General features: G+C 37.0%; 1 protein-coding gene across 1 annotated transcript in view; it reads left to right on the top strand.

Annotated features, from left to right (window-relative positions):
• The window catches only part of RASGRF2 (Ras protein specific guanine nucleotide releasing factor 2), a gene marked incomplete at both ends in the record, with an annotated part of 128,115 nt that overhangs the window by 52,888 nt on the left and 56,880 nt on the right, over nt 1–18,347 (top strand). The window contains 10 exons of the mRNA XM_082497146.1: nt 2,695–2,842; nt 3,470–3,559; nt 5,173–5,426; nt 6,562–6,641; nt 7,094–7,287; nt 8,841–8,950; nt 10,909–11,027; nt 16,068–16,228; nt 17,209–17,275; nt 18,118–18,254. Coding sequence (XP_082353272.1) covers nt 2,695–2,842; nt 3,470–3,559; nt 5,173–5,426; nt 6,562–6,641; nt 7,094–7,287; nt 8,841–8,950; nt 10,909–11,027; nt 16,068–16,228; nt 17,209–17,275; nt 18,118–18,254 — 1,360 coding nt within the window. The remainder of the gene's footprint in view (nt 1–2,694; nt 2,843–3,469; nt 3,560–5,172; nt 5,427–6,561; nt 6,642–7,093; nt 7,288–8,840; nt 8,951–10,908; nt 11,028–16,067; nt 16,229–17,208; nt 17,276–18,117; nt 18,255–18,347) is intronic.

Below are 18,347 nucleotides of genomic sequence, written 5' to 3'. Positions count from 1 at the left end.
AGTAACTTGAGTCTTACATCAGCTCTGACTGCAGCTGCTGTTGACCCTTTATGATTCTGTGTCATACTATTTTCCTCAGTCTTGAAAAAAAAGCAAAACCCAATCTGTCAAATTCTGTATTGGAAACATTTGGTAGCAAAAGCTTAAGAAAATTTTGAAAAGGATAAATAGAAGAAAAGGTCTTGTCACCCATCTGGATCTGGTTTTAGGTAGAAGAGATTACTCTTTATATTAAACATAAATCAAGGTGGTGCTGCAGGCACTAAGGAATGCGTTTTCTTACATATGTTACACATATTTTTGTCTTTGTAACATCTTTCATCCTTGTAAAACAACTAGTGCTAACTGTTTCTAACTCAGACACTATTTTCATGTGCAAATGCCTTTTAAGGTGCAAAGAGATTAAGTACTATAGTTTCTGAAAAAACAGGATTCTTGTAAAACAAAAAAAGATTACTATTGAATAATTTTAAAGAACTAAATCTCATACTTTATTACTGTTTATTGCACAGTTAAGATACATAGATTGCTTCGTGACAAACTATTGCAGTAGTTAAAATATAACAATAAATGCAATAGAATTAAATTAACTTCTTATTCTTTTTATAAGCTGTTCAAGGAGGAAAAACTTTTGCTTTATGACAGCTGTGGGAACCCATTCTAATTATTTTAAATCTAAGCTTGCTTTCCAGGCTAGGTGTTGAATTTAATAGCTGTACTCAATATTGGCCCCCTCCAGTATATAACTGCACTAACGCTGATTGAAATGGCAGTAAATATATATAAAAAAAAGATTAACTGGAGATGATGCACATTATTACATTTTTTAAAGCCTCACAGTATTTAATAGCAAATGTTTGGGGTTTTATGAGTGCTATAACAAGTAGAAAGAAATTTAAAAGGAAAAGATGTGGAATCAAGAAATTCCTTCTGTCAAATCCTGTCCTAGCTTGACAGCGGAAAAAGATACAATAGTCAGCATTTTCAGTGACAGATCATAAAAATGTAAGCGATCCCTTGTCAAAGAATAAGGACTTCATTAGGGCTGTGTTTTGTGTGGTTTGGTCTTTATCTTGTTAAATTGTTTAGCTCTCAGAGGAACAAGCTTCCTCAAACCTAGGTAAAGAGGCAGTGTTTGTAGATTTTGCTGAGCCAAGGCCATAGAATCATAGAATTAGTGAGGTTGGAAGGGACCTTTAAGATCATCAAGTCCAACCATTAACCTACCCTGATAAAAACACCACCACTCCTAAACCATGTCCCTAAGCACCTCATCTACCCTTTTCTTAAACACCTCCAGGGATGGTGAATCCACCACCTCTCTGGGCAGCCTATTCCAATGTTTAATAACCCTTTCAGTGAAAAAATGCTTCCTAATATCCAATCTAAACCTGCCCTGACATAACTTGAACCCGTTTCCTCTTGTCCTATCACTTGTCACCAGGGAGAAGAGGTCAGCTCCCATCTCTCTAAAACCTTCTTTCAGGTAGTTGTAGAGGGTGATAAGGTCTCCCCTCAGCCCCCTCTTCTCCAGGCTAAACAACCCCAGATCCCTCAGTCGTTCCTCATAAGGTTTGTCCTCCAGACCCTTCACCAGCTTTGTAGCCCTTCTCTGGACACGCTCCAACACCTCAATGTCCTTCTTGTAGTGAGGGGCCCAAAACTGAACACAGTACTCGAGGTGAGGCCTCACCAGTGCCGAGTACAGGGGGATGATTACTTCCCTAGTCCGGCTCACCACACTATTCCTGATGCAGGCCAGGATGGTGTTGGCCTTCTTGGCTGCCTGGGCACACTGCTGGCTCATGCTCAGCCGGCTGTCCACCAACACCCCCAGGTCCTTTTCTGCCGGGCAGCTTTTGAGCCACTCCGCCCCCAGTCTGTAGCGCTGCATGGGGTTGTTGTGACCCAAATGTCGTAGGACTGTGCGTTTTCTGCACGTTCAAATTATCTATGGGAGAGAGACTGAATCACATGAAAGAACAGTCTGATGAAGATGTTGCATAAGAAGAAACTGATTTCTCCTTTACCTGAAGGGGGTACCAATACTTCCAGCATGGGTTCTGACTGTGTCATCTAATTGCACTAGAGATACTGTCCCTTTTCAGGAGAATACAAATCAATGGCAGTTTTCTGTCCAAGAGCTAAAAGAAAGACTGATACCATAGTTCCTGTTACTAATTAGAATAAATGCATTTGTTTGAGTAATCTCAAACTGGCCTAAACAATAAAATAGGTGTTAGCAAACTAAAATAACAGTTATGATGGGAAAGAGATCTGACAGGTGGAGACAATTAGAAATAGTTCTGACGAAGTGCCAGATGCTCCCTCCAAGTCCTCCCAAAAGATGGAAAAAAAGCAGCCCTTAAGATAAATAAAATAAATTGAGCTAATAGAATTCTTGGGCTTAGCCTGAGAATTAGAAACTCATAAAAAGATCAGTGCAATTTTCTTGCTCTCAGTAACTGGATACTGGGAAACCGTGCACTGCTATTGCCCGTGTCTAAAAAAGATATTGAGCACCGTAAGGTTGGATGATTTATGATCAAGCTATTCATTACATATTAAGCCAAACAAACAGAGTTTTGCAGACTTCTCGTCATTGATGCAATATTTAGTCTGTGAAGAACTCGTAAGGGGATATGGAAGACAATATTTGGCTATTTTTACTAACATAAATGTTTTCCCTTTTAGTTATTCAGATATCTTGATTGAAAGGGAGGTATTAATGCAGAAGTACATTCACCTCGTCCAGATTGTAGAGACTGAAAAGATTGCAGCCAATCAGCTTCGACATCAGCTTGAAGATCAAGACACAGAAATCGAAAGACTTAAATCTGAGGTATGTGCCAGACCCATCAAGAAATCATTGAACTGTAACGGTTTGCCATGTGCATTGCAATAATACCCAATATTTCTGTAATATTTGTGAAAATAATGGAACCCAGTAAGGTTAATATGTAATAGTCCCGCTATGAACCCTTGGCTAAATATTTTTCTTAGAAATATTGGGGGCTGTTAAACTGATTGGATTACTTCTTTGTCAGAGATTTAAGATGACTCATTGCAGTATGGGTGCCATTGATCGCATTATTTCCTACCTGTCTTCAGACAAGGAGTTTGATCGTCGACACATTGTCTTTGGTTGTGGCAGTACTGAGAACTATTCCAAGCTGCTCTATTTCACTGAATGTTGAAAATTTTTTTGCAGTCCAGAGCTGATAAAGTCTGAAAGGCACACTTGGTTTTGAGAGGAGAACCAGCTCTCCTGTGGTCCTTCCTCCGTCTGGATCGAGAGCTTTGCTGGTTTTCAGAGAACTGTGTTCCTTTCCCTATGACCAAATACGTGCTTGCCATTCTGTGCAGCTTTAACAGGCTTGAAGAAGGGGAAAACATTTTTTCTGTTAGTTCTGTAACTAAGAGTTTCATTAACTTGAGAAAGCATTTAATGAATGGTTGTTTTTGTCAGATAATAGCTCTCAATAAAACAAAAGAAAGAATGCGACCTTATCAAGGCAACCAGGAAGATGAGGATCCAGATATTAAAAAAATTAAAAAGGTAAGCATGCAGTCTTCTGTGCTTAAGAGGAGAAGGGTGTGATGGGGGGTGTACTTCTGTATTTTAGTCTGTCTAGTTTTGTCTTCATTTATTTTCATTAGGTTCAGTCAAATAGCAAGACTCCTTTTGCCCTGCCCCTACTTAAACCTCTTAAATTACATCAGCTTCCTGTGTTTCAGTGCCACATTTATCCCATGGTGTGTTTGTTTCTTAAGTATTCATTTGTACTTGCAAAGTATATATTCAGTTTCTTAAAGAAGTTGCACATTGCATTCAACTGCTTGAAATTAAGTCATGGGCCTTTCTTGTGGGAATCATGTATATGGTGACTTTATACTCCTTTCTTCTAAAATTATTATAAAGATATGAGAAAATGACTTACGTTCTGTCACTGCAGCTGGAATACAAATACTGAAAATGCAGAGATCAGTTTTGGTTTAGGTTGTCAGCTGGTCTCTTTGTTCCCAGATCCTATGGCCAGTGTTTTTAATAACAGACAATTCATTCAATAAATGAAATTCATGCTTGAAGTTGTGGTCCTGTATGTGTCACCCTTATTCTCACAGTGTTTAGTCTCTTAGATTGCATAATATCCCTTACGGTATTTGGGTTTAGTTTCTGACTTTTTCTGGGTCACGCAGTCTATGTCAGGGTCAGCACTGAGCTGGTACCCTTGTGTGAATTTTCCTTTTCATGTTGATTAAACAGCTGGAAATGTCTCTTTTAGTAGAAGGAGAACTCCAGTTCTGTGTATAATTCACTGCATTCTACATCTGGATTGTTTTGACAATTGGGACCTTTTTTTTAAAAGTTGTTTATTCAGAGTAACAAGCTACCAGTAAGATTCTGTGTTTCTCTTTCAAGATGAATGATCTTCACATCAAGATCAGGGCAAAGACATATTGAAATTTTCTGTGACCAGTTGTAGACCTTTTCTGTAACTTTTAATCCATTTGTAACTTCAATGGATATTACGCTTCAGTAGATTTTTCCATGACATAGAGATACTTTTTAAGAATGCCAAAAATGTGCTTTTTCTGGATAATGGTATTGCTGGCCTAGGTGTCTGGTACTGAGCAGTATGTTGATACTTGGCTTTAAATACACGTGCTAAGTGGTACCTATTCAAAACAGAAAGCAAACTGAGTGTAACAACTATTTTAGAATTACGTCAATAATGATATCGAGTCTGTCTTGAAATGTGTTATCTGGAAGTGTGCACATTTGGCGGTATAAGAGAAATGAGTAAGGAGAGGTAAAAGGAGTTAAAAAACCTGCACAGCGTATAGCACAGTAGTGCTGATAGGAAGAGTATATACAAAGCTACAACATTTGAACTTGCAGTTAAGAAGTACCTTGATATGCATGTGATATCTTTTCAAACGGTTTCCTGGCAACAAATATGACCAAGTGATTGTGGGAATTTCATTAATAAACAGAAATCTTTAAAAAATATAATTCAGGAACAATTACAAATCAATGAGGGCAACAGATTTATTTTTTTTTAACAACAGAAGCATTTCATTTAGAGCATTATTTCTACAATGAAGAGCATATGATACGTCATGTAATGTTTTTTTCTCATTCTTCTTTTCTGCTTGGTCCATTTTTAGGTCCAGAGCTTTATGCGGGGCTGGTTATGTAGAAGAAAATGGAAAACTATTGTCCAAGATTATATTTGTTCTCCCCATGCAGAAAGTATGAGGAAAAGGAATCAGATAGTTTTTAACATGGTGGAGGCTGAATCTGAATATGTGCATCAACTTTATGTTCTTGTGAACTGTTTTCTGCGGCCCTTAAGAATGGCTGCAAGTTCAAAGAAGCCACCTATCAGTCACGATGATGTTAGTAGCATTTTCCTCAACAGGTACGGGGTTTTTGATTTGCTTTTTGGGTGTTTCTCTGACCACTTGTTCTCATTCTGCTTCAGTTTACAGTAGTGAGGTCCGGCACTTGTTTTTTTTACTCTGATGTAAGTCATGTCACTGAGGTAGACCATGTTTCCAGGGGTAAAAGGCAAGGTGCTGTTGGTGATGCTGTTTGAAACCAGCTAGACCTCTTTGCCTCCTTACATTCTATTTTTTCCTCTGCTAGAGGAAGAAAATGACAAATTGTGCCTCTTGGGGCAGTTCTTATAATTTTCTGTCACCTTTCCTGTTTCTTTTTGTCTTAAGAGAGCAAAATTGGACTTAGTGGCTTCATATGATCCAGATAAGACCCCGAGGATGAGTACATCACATCTTCTATTTTCTGTTGTCCGCCTAAGGACCCTCCTTCCCTCTCACTTGTCTTTTCATATTCTACAAAAAAAGAATTATTCTTTGCATTAAGCATCCAAGACTATTGTAATATGTATGTATAAATAAGCCAGCAGGCACCTAACATTTAATACAGGATTGGGATTGCATCCAAGTCTGCCCCAAAGTTCTAAGAAACGGAACGTGTTCCTTCAGTTATGAGACAGGTTTGCCTTTCATAGCTCATTCATGATCACTGTACTGTTTATGGTTTCTCTTACAACTGGGATGTCACCTCCTTCTGTTGACCTCATAAGCTAAAATACAATATTAAGGTTCATGTTATAGAAAAGTTGTAAGCTTCAAATCTTAAACAGCAGCAAGTGAGAACGTAGATGACTACCACTGGCTTGAGGTTTCTACATCTTAGTGGTCCTCTTAAACTGAATGCATTGTCAAGAATATTCTTGGAAAACCTATTCATTAAACTGTGTTGAACATGTTATTTAATAGATGCTTTTATTTAAAAGAGCTAAACAGAATGTGTTTTCTACACCAAATACTACATATTTTTTACACATACTACACTAAAAATTTTAAACAATTCAGTGAAAGGAAGCACTTCCATAACAATAACTATCTTCTGTTTTTTCTAGCAAAGTGCAAAACATACTACTAAGCAGGAAGAGATGTTTCTCTGTGCATTATTGATCAGAAAATAAAACCTGAATTGTCTTCTTGTTTGTTTAAATACTTGTTTTTCAGTGAAACAATCATGTTTCTTCATGAGATATTTCACCAAGGCTTAAAAGCAAGAATAGCTAATTGGCCTACCTTAATCCTAGGTAAGTTTCTGTATTTTCTCTAGGGGTAAAATGTTCATATTTATTTTTGGAATTACATTTTTTTTTATTTATTTTTAAAGACAGGACTTTTTCAAAGTCCTTTTTGAATGGCACGTTTTTCCAGAACTAATACCACAAGATCCAGTATAGTGGGAGTCCCACATGGGCAGTAATGACTGTCTTCCAGTCTGTGTACGAGAATGCCTCTGCCCTAAGTATTGATTAGACATGGACCCCTGATTTTTCAGTGATGTTGTCTGATTATTAGCTAACCAGAACGACCATGTTTTGGCAGGTGGAAGAGTCGACTTTAATGTTTCTAAAATCCCAGTATATAGGAAACAGAACTGATATTATAGTAATTCACTGCAATAGAACATAGTAGTTTCTTTAAAGAGATATTTCAAGAGATGGGTAGCTGGAAAAACAGCATTTCTTGACTTTTTCTATAGCTGACTTATTTGACATTCTGCTGCCAATGCTGAACATATATCAAGAATTTGTTCGGAATCATCAATATAGTCTACAAGTACTGGCAAACTGTAAGCAAAACAGAGATTTTGACAAACTCTTGAAGCAATATGAAGCCAACCCAGCATGTGAGGGGCGAATGCTGGAAACTTTCCTTACTTACCCCATGTTTCAGGTAGTCTCTGTGTATTTTTTGTGATTCTTTGTTTTTAATATTTGGTTTATTCATTTTGTGTTACTGACATTACAATTGATTGAAGATTCTTCTTGCTTAACTAAAAATACTCTCATGCAAATTAATTTAGTTATTTCATTATTATTCTGAAATTTAGTTATTTATTGTACTGAATTAACATTTATCTCGTAATTATACTGAAACTCTGCCTGTAGAGATCTTTTCTCCAACTATAGTGGTTCATCTCTATTCAGAATCTAACGTGTTGAAGGAGAATGTGGGATGAGGACTAGCGCCAAAAGAAAAAAAAGCTGAGAAACAATTACTCAACTTCTGCCCACTGCAGGATTACGAAAAAGTCCAGAGAGGGATAATATAACTAGTATAGCAAGTTAGAGCAGCCACAAGAATTTTACTGGGGATGCATTTTGGAACTTTCCTCCCTCTTTGAGCTCCATTGACTTGGTCTTTAGAAAATGAAAAATATATTGCAAAAGTTTTGAAAACTTTATTTATCCTGATATTTTGTCTTGATCTGCCTGGATTAATTATTTGCAACTGCTTTAAGAGATGTGTGAAACACTGGTCTGATGATTTTGTGTCTTTTACATTTAACCTAACATTTTACTCATCAAGGGAATAGTGAACCCTCTAAGTTTGTTCAGTTACTGGCAAACCAAGTAGAGTCAAAAAAATAAAAGGAGGTGTCAGTGACACTTGTGCTAGTGCTAGTTATTCATGTTAGCCTAAAGGGCCATTAGCACCTGTAACAATACATTTCTTTAGCTTTGAGCTTGTATACTTCCAAGTTTTTGGATTTTTTGAAACAAGGTCATGGGGTCTTAGAAGGGAGAGAGAAGGTCCTGTTCATATGTAATGGAAGATGTTATTGCTGATGACTTTTCACTTCAGCATAATAAGAAGTCACATCTCCTTCTCCTAAGTAACTTTTATTCCATTAAGACAAGTTATACTGGTCCTGGTTACAAGCCCTGAAACTGCTTTAAGTAATAGTAAATGGATCAGGGTCCTTGTGCTACCCTGTGGCCTTTAATAGTCAAATACTGCATATTCTTCAATGTCCTGTAGAGCAATGGGAATTTTATCTGAATGCAAACAGGTCAGCTGGCATTTTCAGTCACGAGAAATTTAGAGGCACATATCCTATAAAATTGAGAGAAGGTATATATGGATCTCCCAGGGAGTTTTGAAAGTATTCTGTATGGGCACTTGGATAGTAGCATGAAACAATGAAATTTAATACCATATTTGTGGCTGCCTCTGATCTGATCTTTTCCTTAAAATGTAGTTAAGTGGATCTTGTGCTTCCTCAAGCTGGAAACATACGTATGCAGTCTCTATCACCCAAAAGTTCAGTATTTTTGGCAGTAGTAGTTATATTTATGTATAATAATTTAGCTGTGGGTGTTAATTTTAAAAAGGCTATGTTTGCAAAACTTTTCTAACCGAGGTAATGGCTAATATTTAAGAAAAAGCTGTATTGGAATGATTCTTTTAAGGATTTACTGATTTTATACTTAATTTGTTTTAAGATTCCTAGATATATCATAACACTTCATGAACTTCTGGCTCACACACCACATGAGCATGTTGAGCGAAAAAGCCTTGAATTTGCTAAATCTAAACTAGAAGAACTTTCAAGGTAAGATTTTTCTGCCTTATATTTTGATAATCTTTGAATCAAGGGTTTTGAAATTAAAAATCTGTTTTCTTTATTTTGGTTTGATTTTGTTCTTTTTAAAAAAAAATCTTTTAAAGAAAAGGACCAAAACCAAAACCAAACAAAGATAAGGAAAAAAAAACAAAGTACCCCAACCTGTTATTTTGGGTCTTCTATTTTTGGGGGGCTAACATAAATCTACAAGTGTCTCCTTGTATTTTTGGTAGGGGATAATAGGATTTGCTATAGGAAACACCTACTCCTGGGTTATGATGTTTCTTTATGTAGAGAAATATTTATATATTGTCGTATTTTACAGAAAAAGAGCATTTCTGATACTCTGTGACAATGGGAATCAATCAGGGCCTTGAAAAGCACTGAGTTCTCAATCTGTTATAGTTATGTGCATTGATGAAATAACTGCTTTTCACATATGCTTTAAATAATGCCAGATAAACAGGAACTAAAGATACATTTTGAGAACTGGTGCTCCTTGTAGAAACCCGCAAAATTAAGCTCTTCCCTGAACTCCCAGTCCATTCTCAGATGTTCCCCTCTGTCAGGCCAGTAAGAAATTTGGATGTTGTCTCTGAGAAACACAGTTTTCTGCTGTGAACAAAGAAGTGGTTCATGAACTTCAGGTTATAAATCTCAAGTAGCTGGAGTATTCACCAAAGATGTACTTGGAGAATATTTAGTTGTAAAAGAGGGATCACTTTATAGCTTTTGTTAATTGCATGCCATTGACTGCTCGTTTTCTTCTTCTATTAAGGTAAAGTTTCTACCTTGTGCAAACTACCCAGTAATTTGCAGCTGATAATTTTCTCCTTTTTGTCCTGCTGCATCTTTAACAGAGGCAGCTTTCTGAGTCAGATCACATTGTACCACTTCTTCAACCTCTAACTTCTTAAAGAGCTGGGCAGGCAATATCTGTTTTAGAAATGTCTTTGTTTTACTCCTGCAGTGTTCAGCAAGTTCTGCCCTGTTCTGAGGCCATCTGAAGCAGAAAGAAGTAATGTCTTCTTTCCACTCAAGCAAAGCAGAGGATTTCTCTGGCCAGGGTTATGTGCACAGGCAGATCAATCAGCTTTGACTTGCTTCATCTCGTAAGTCAGAGTTCATTGCTGATCCAACTAATTCATCACTGAACGTTCAGAATTGGAGGCTGAGACTGATTGATCCTCCTCTGCTCATAAGGCAGGCAGTATAGACCATAAATATACACCATTGTGACTCATTCCATCCCTTTAACGTACTTCTGAGGGAGGAGCAGCTTTCAGATGGTGCAGACTGGTCCCAGTTTAGGAAAGTATTATATATCACAACACTATATAAACTTCTGGGTTGGTTTCAGCCTTGAAAATATCTTTATTTCCCTGTGTACAGGGAGGATGGCTATGAAAAAAAGTGGAAGAAAGTAAGCGGTGAGCTGTCAAGGCTGTGGTTGTTATAGGAAGTAAAGGGAAAGTGAACAGTACATTGAGGTGTAAACTGAAGCAAAGCAGAGTGGGAACCTAAAGTCATGGGCAGGGACTCTACGATGTGTTATAACCAATACAAAATGCTAGGAAACACTTCCAGGTTTGTGGCACCCTAGTGTATTAAGAATCAAGAAGTACTGTTCTATCAGCTGTGAAAGGTTTTTAGCTTGGTGGCATCTGTCAGATGTGTTTAGGAACAGCCTAAATACGAGTCCAGTAAACTTGGTTCCAGTGCTGAAAAAATGAAGTGATTGCAAAAACGATTTGAAAGGGAGGAAAAAAAAGGCCAGAAACTTGTTCTAGAGCAATCATGTATTGCATGGGTATATCTGTTTTGCAGGAGGTGGCAAAGGACATCAGCTATCTTCTGTGTCTACTGTGTATAAGTGCAAGTGAAAACAGATACAAGAGATGCAAGGTACATTTCTGGGAATTTAAAGTGCATTTTGTGTCTAACAGGGTGATGCATGATGAAGTGAGTGACACAGAAAACATCCGGAAGAATCTAGCCATAGAAAGAACAATAGTAGAAGGCTGTGATATATTACTAGATACCAGCCAAACTTTTATACGCCAAGGTAAGACATGATTCTTTAAAGCTATGTACATAATAATGAAAAAATTGCATGAAAACCATCAGGGTTCACATTGCCGTCATTGGGCAGGTCACCGCACTAAGCACGGCTAACGTCCTAAGACTGCTCATGGTCTGTGGAGGATAAGTCACAAAACGCCCTGTTGACAACTAATTCTGGGCTGTAGCTGAACCCCACTTCTATGCTGTTTTCTTCAGGAGCCATGAAAAACAGCAGCACATGAATGGTAAAGCACCCATGGGACAGTAATGTACATTCTGCCTGGACTGTCGTCTTCAAAGGGGTGGAAATTACCTTCAGTTCCACAGAGACCAGAGCTGCTTGGCCAGTTGACATGGCAGTCCCAGCTGATACCAACATTTGGGCTAAAGTGCAGGAGAAATTTGAAACTTTGTCACTGGTAAAGTGATTGCTAGGAAAGAAAAGAGCTGTCAGTTGCTCCCATTTTTCTCAGTGCTTTGGAAACCTCTCAAATTGATAGTGCAAGCATAGATATAATACCTGAACATTCTCACTTTGCCTCTTGAGAGATGCATTTTGGGGCTTTCGTAGAAGTTCAAGGTAGACATAAAAAGCACTTCTGCAAGAAGTCATGAAGAAGAGGCATCCTGTTCTGCCAGGAATGTAGGATTACTTCTAATATAATAGCAAAACAAGAGGGGAAGAGCCATACTGTATTCCTTTCTGTCTATTCTTGGGGTTTTGGAAGCTCCTTCTATTGAAACTTAGTTATATCAGAGATGGAATTTGTTGTTAAGTTCCACAAAATAGTGATAAACCTTTCCATTTAATGTGTCACGTTCTACCAGGAACTGCAAATTGGTTGCAGTTCTTATTTGGTGGGTTTTACTTTAATGTTAAACCAGAAAATGTGAAAACTTTGTAACTGAAGCTTATTTTTGTCCCATTTATATAATAATTTACTTCTGGATCTTGTCAAACAAGTTAGTGGGTTTGTATACACTGCCTACAGATCTGCAGCAAAGGGTTCGACTGCGTAAAAGCTTCTTTGTGTCTGAAAAGTGTCAAATGTATTTAGGAAAAGTTAGGAATGTAATTTTAGGCGCATCCCTTCATGATACCTTTTCTAGAGACCCTCAGCAGAACATTTGGTATTTAATAGAACCATATACACAGCTGGTAATTAATAGGCTTTGTATACATTTTGAAATCCATTCTGTAGTGTTTCTGTAGTCATGTGGCCAAACTAAAAAACATTCTGTAATAACTCCTGAGATTGTTTTTAAAACAGTCATTATTAAATTACTTGATTCTTCATTAAATATGTGCATTTGTTGTAACTGAGGTATTTAAAGAGTTATGAATATGGCTTTGACAAAAATATAAAGCTGTTGTGTTGAATTCACAGAAAAAAAAAAGGGGGGGGGGGCTATTATCCTAGATTGACTTGTACCATACAATTTAATTATATTTTAGAAATTTTTTTCAAAATGATTACAATATTTTGCATTTATATATTTATTGGGGTTTTGCCCCTTAATATTGGCTGGTATTTTGTCTGTGTATGCAGTGTTTCATCGGTAAAGCTTATTATTTTTTTGTGTGGGAATCTGTCTGGAAAAGATTACTGTTGGAGTGTTAGACCTGGGTGAAACCTATAGTTTAAGTATATTCAATTGATATTTATTTCTGGGCATACAGAAAATTATTGTGAACAAGACAGTATGTTATAGAAGGCTGTACCACTGTTTAACTTTTGGGACATCTGCTGCATGTGATTTTGTGTAAGTGCAGAAGTCTGAGCAGAGCTACTGAAGTAACACAGAACCCATTTGCTTTTCACATCTGACAGAAGGGTCATTTTGACAGAGATGTCCATCTCCTCTAATTTCAATAAGGCTCCTATTCTTTGTGTTGATCAGTGCAGATGGGTACAGGAAACCTCTGCTCAGCTTAAAAAAGGAGAGAGGTGCCTTTACCTTTGTTCAGACTTTCTCTGTGATGGTTAATTACAACTTTGCCATATGTTACATACTTTACTTTTCTAAGAAGAGATTGATTCTGTTGAGCTATACAAGTTGAGTCCATAGGACCTATCTCTGGCTGTGCTTTGCACTATAGATTGTGGATTCCCCTTCAGGTTCCTTGGGGTCTGCTTTTCTCTGTCTCTTGTTTAGATAGAGACTTTATTGTCAGGCACGCTGTAAGTAATGGCAGACAATTAAGGAACATTTTCTTTAAAAGTCTAAAGGAAACATGGGGAGTCTCAATCTGCAATTCACCATTGGCTGACACCCAGACAACTGGCCATCTCGAGGCTCTTTAGATGCCTCCGAACACCCTGTGCGATCTTCCTGCCATGGACTGCTATGAATTTACCTCTACTGGTAAATATATCACAGTTACTAAATCATGGAACAGTTGAGGTTGGAAGGGACTTCTGGAAATTATCCAATCCAATCTCACCTGCTCAAAGCAGCATCAGCTGGAGCAGGTTGCTCTGTACCATGTCCAGACAGGTTTTGGCTGTTTCCAAGGATGGAGGCTCCACAGCTTCTCTGAATGAGCAACTGGTTCCAGTGTTTGACTATCCTTACAGTAAAATGAAAACACCTCCAGGATGGAGAAAGTCAAACTGAATTTGTAAATCAGGCAGTTACATGTAGGCTATTTTTTTTTATTATTATTATTATTTAAATACAAACTTTTCTATTTCTTGGATCAAACAAAGGCTAATAGAGTGACTATTCTGGCAGTATTGAAGTACTGAAAGTGCTTAGGTCTGTAGCTGGATAAAAATTCCTGAGATTACACTGACTGTCCAAACTATACTATTAACAAATGTTCTAAAATTAGCCTCACTTGCTCATTGCCACTGTACATTGGCCAATTGTGACCATTTTTTTTTCCTTATGAGGAAATCTGTAGTAGAAGGGATGGTGGGCAAATGCCCAGTTTCATTAATCACAAAAGCTTGATGGGATAGCAGCTTGATGTCAGCCATGCAGCACATATAGGAGATGTGTTTCTCTCTGTACATATTGAGTATCAAAGACAGATAATGCAGTCTGTCTTTTCTGCATTTAAAAAATCTAGTTTATTTTGATTTATCGTATAAAATGATAACATTTCAGCTCCATACAAGAACACCATTTAACCTTCAGCCCACTTTAAGAGAACAGAATATAGGATTCCTGAAAGCATTCTAATGAAAATAAAAAAATAAAATAAAAGCTACCTGTAAAGCTGTGTCTGTAAGCGTACCATATTTATAGATACTATTATTCTAAGAAGCAAAGCAGGAACAAAACATACAGGTTGAATCTTGTTACCCTAAATGTGTAGAGGGAATTTCAGGAGGAAAACGACACTGAGAATTTTGTGATGGGAAGTTGCTTGGGGATTGTTTTGTACGCACTGCTTGGCCTTGCAATGAGACCCAGGGGGCAGCCGGTGTAATAAGGAAAAGTCACCATTCCAACACATGGGAATGATCTCCTTCCTGTCTTTCTTGGTTGAGGCAGGTAGGCTGTTTTGTCCAGGAGAAATGTAAAACAGCCAATAAGTATCTGTGGATTTTAGTCAGAATTTAAGTGAACCTAAAAAATGTTCCAGACCTTGGCAAATTTCTAGAGTATAACTTTACTCCACTGTTTTGTTGCAGTGACACAAATTGCATTGTACACATTTAGTTTAAAATAAATTGGCTGTCAAAGGACACTGTTCCGTTGCAGATTTACTGGTGTATATTTTGCTATGCTAGACAGTGTAAGTTTCAAATATAGTAATAACTTAAGGCTAATTAAATATACAGAAGGAGCTAAGTGTAGAAAAATGTAGATTAATAGTAGCTTTTCCAGTTACCTTAATTTCTCTGTTTTTTAGTTTAAGATGGTGTATGTGAACTTTGAAAAAGATAATTTTTTTGACAATGTAGATAAGAATTACTAATCTAAGATTTCAAGGATAATTGATTCAGCTTGTGTTGTGTCAAGACACTGCCGCTAGTTTGAGCTTTGATATAGCTACGCTAGTCCAATATCTTGTTGCCTCTGAAAGAGGCAGGCCGATATCCATTCCCCTCATGTTCCTTTTGCTGCTGTTACTTCCTTTGCATCATCACTGGTGCTTTTTTGACCTTGCAGTGAGGCATATCAGCGAGTTACGTCAGCTACTTCTTTATAGCATTAGTTTCCTGCTGGTTTAGCGCTATTAGCTAGCTAATGTTGGAATAAGATGAGAGCCCATGTGTACGGGTGATAGTAAGTATAGATGTGTGGGAATGAGATTAGGAGGTCTCTTGGCTGCCCTGTCTGGTAACAGCAAGTTGTATCATAAAATCCTTCCCTTTGACATAGAGAGGAATTGCACTTCACCACCAAATTCAGAAGAGATACACGTGGTGATACCAATCTGGAAAAGAGACTGGTTTTGAGGTATGAAACGGCAGAAAAGCAAAGCTGTCCCCAGTCTGGAGTTCCACAGAGCACAAATTCTGACTTACGTAACCAGGTTCAATTTAGTTCATAAGTGGTAATGCATTTTAGATGAGCTGTGGAACACTGAAAATCATGCCCTATAAGACAAGAAGAAGAAATGTGCTTCATTTCCATCTCTCTTGCACACAGGCACACACACGTACACAAACTCTTCTCTCCAAAACCTGTTCTTTTCACCCTTTGTCTCTTTGACTTGTAAGTAATGTATCTTTTGCAAGTCTAGCAGCTGTTCAAAGTGCAGTTAGCTGTTCAGCTTCATTTTCTAATCAATGTGCTACAAGTGTGTTTAAATCACATAAGAATTTGCCCAAGATCTAATAGTGCCATGTGCTTAAGTATGTCTAGACTGTACTTGCTTGAGTCTATTTATCATAAAAACCAAAGTGAATTTATGCAAAAAAAGATGATCAACTCATGCTTAAAACAGATGCTGATGTATACTGATACTTACTAGAATGAAAAGTTGCGTTAATAATTATCATAATATTCAATGCTTTAAGACTTTAAACAGTGCCTACTAAATATTACTGTAGTACAGTAAATTTTGCATCTTTATTATCAGGTTCCCTTATTCAAGTCCCTTCAGTTGAGAGGGGAAAACTTAGTAAAGTTCGTCTAGGATCATTATCTTTGAAGAAAGAAGGAGAAAGGCAGTGCTTCTTATTTACAAAACATTTTTTAATTTGTACAAGAAGTTCAGGAGGAAAACTGCATCTTCTCAAGGTACAAACTTTACAATATGACTCAACTTACAAAATGAAAACACAGCTTCAGTAAAAATTCAGTATTTTATTATTTTATGGTTTTAACCTCAGATTTGCATGCGTTGTTATAAATAGAAGTGAGGTGATGCACGGAAGTTAACTGCTTTGTCCTCTCATTACAAATAATAGAATTCAGCCGAAGTTCTTACTAACTACAATTTTTTTTTCTAGAACCATGTAATTCTAATAAGCTGGGGGTTAGAAACGAGACATTGGTGTATCTGTTTGTATAAGGTAGTGCTGAATGTGAGTCAGTTTTCAGTGCATAAAGCAGCCAGTACAACCCCATGGAATTACCAAAGGTTATTTTCCTGACCTCTAATAGAATTAATTTTAAAAGTCATTTGTTTTCCTGAGCAGCACTGAAAGCTCTTCTAAGAACACTCTAGTTATGTTTGTTGAGAAGCAGGCTATCATAGTGTTGGCTTTTGAATAAGGAGTTGTTGGTAGTTTACAGAGTGGATTATGTTGAATAGAGTTTTAATTTGACAAAGACATTTCTGAGAGGTTAAGACTGTATGCTTTCTCACTTTGCACCCCTTAAGTAGTTCAAGTATTTTGCAAAGTAAATAGAGTATAACTGAACCTTTTAAAAATCTTGTATGCGTTTGATTTAAATTCAGGAGAAAGTGAAATTCTAGTTACCTTTTTTGAAACTTGTGAATAATCCTTTAAGTGAGATAAATTATAGTGCGGTAAAAACGAAAGAAATTTTGTATATTTGACTATATTGTTGATTTGCTGGATTAAGAAAAACGTTATATTTCATCTATCTGGGTTTAGTTCTTGATGACAAATATGCATCATGAAATTGATGTATCTTCCTAAGAGCTCTGAGTAATGTAAAATCTGAGTAAGGTATACAAGTTTAAAAATTACTATAGTGACAAATGGGAATAAATGTCAAAATTTGTGAAAAAATGTGCTTTGTTTTCACAGACAGGAGGTGTTCTGTCTTTAATAGAGTGCACACTGATTGAGGAGACAGACGTGAGTGATGATGATTGTAAGTTTAATTCAGCTGTTTGTAGTATTTACAGTTTCTAGTTTTTTAAAATTGGTACTGTTTATTTTTCATAAGAGCAAATTGATATTTTCTCCCCTTTCATGAAACCAGAGGAATCCAGCATTAAATTGATTCAGTAGAATAGTCATTTTAATAATGTGCATGATGGCTTGGAGAAGGGTTTCTTTTGTTATGTTTGTTCTTGCTGTTGACATCCCACATAAGATTTTCAAGTAGACTGGCTGAAGGAATGCAATCAATTATTTGCTGACTTTTGTATACAACTTCACCCAGAGGATCTTGAAAAAAAAAAAATCCTTAAAAGAAGAAGCAGATAATTGGGTTTTTTAAATACATGGGGCTTGAGTGAGTTGGCAGAATTAGTGGAAAGTTTTTGTCTTGGACTCCCTACAAATCTTGACTTCGAGCTTGTTCAAATTAAATAACAAAACACATTCCCAAGCTGATTTTATTGTTACTCATTTTGGCTTCCATCCTGCAGTTTTAGGCAAGTTTTGCATTTGAATTGTGAAAGTAGTTTCATTCATTTCAGTATGCTTCTAGTATGCTGAGAGTATATCAGCATAGAAGTGTTAGAAGGACTTTAGCCTTATTTAGAATCTTTAAAGGTAATGTATATCAACTCCCACTATTGCATGTTTGCAGCTCTTTTTTTTGTATTTTGTGTATGTGAAAAACACAATGAGTTTTGGATCCCCAATTGGATTTGCTTGTTGTCCGAGAGACGTTTTAAAGTAACTTCCATTCTAAACGAAACCATTATTTTGTCTTATAGTCTGAAGTCTCACATTTTGACTTTTTTCCCCCCTCTGGCTGTAAAGCAAAAGGTTCTGGACAAGTGTTTGGACACCTTGATTTCAAGCTTGTAGTTGAACCTACAGATGCTCCTCCTTTCACTGTTGTCCTTTTAGCCCCATCACGACAGGAGAAAGCTGCATGGACAAGTGATATAAGTCAGGTATCTTAATGCATTCTTTATCTTGTTTCTATTGAGATATTCTGTATTTCTGAAAAGTAATTCAAGAGAGGAATGTTGATTGCTTGAGGGCTG

Source organism: Vanellus vanellus (genome assembly GCF_965231255.1).
Source record: "Vanellus vanellus genome assembly, chromosome: Z".
In the NCBI taxonomy this organism is placed as follows: Eukaryota; Metazoa; Chordata; class Aves; order Charadriiformes; family Charadriidae; genus Vanellus; species Vanellus vanellus.
The sequence above is the reverse complement of the archived record's forward strand: the minus strand, read 5'-3'. Positions and strand labels throughout refer to the sequence as shown.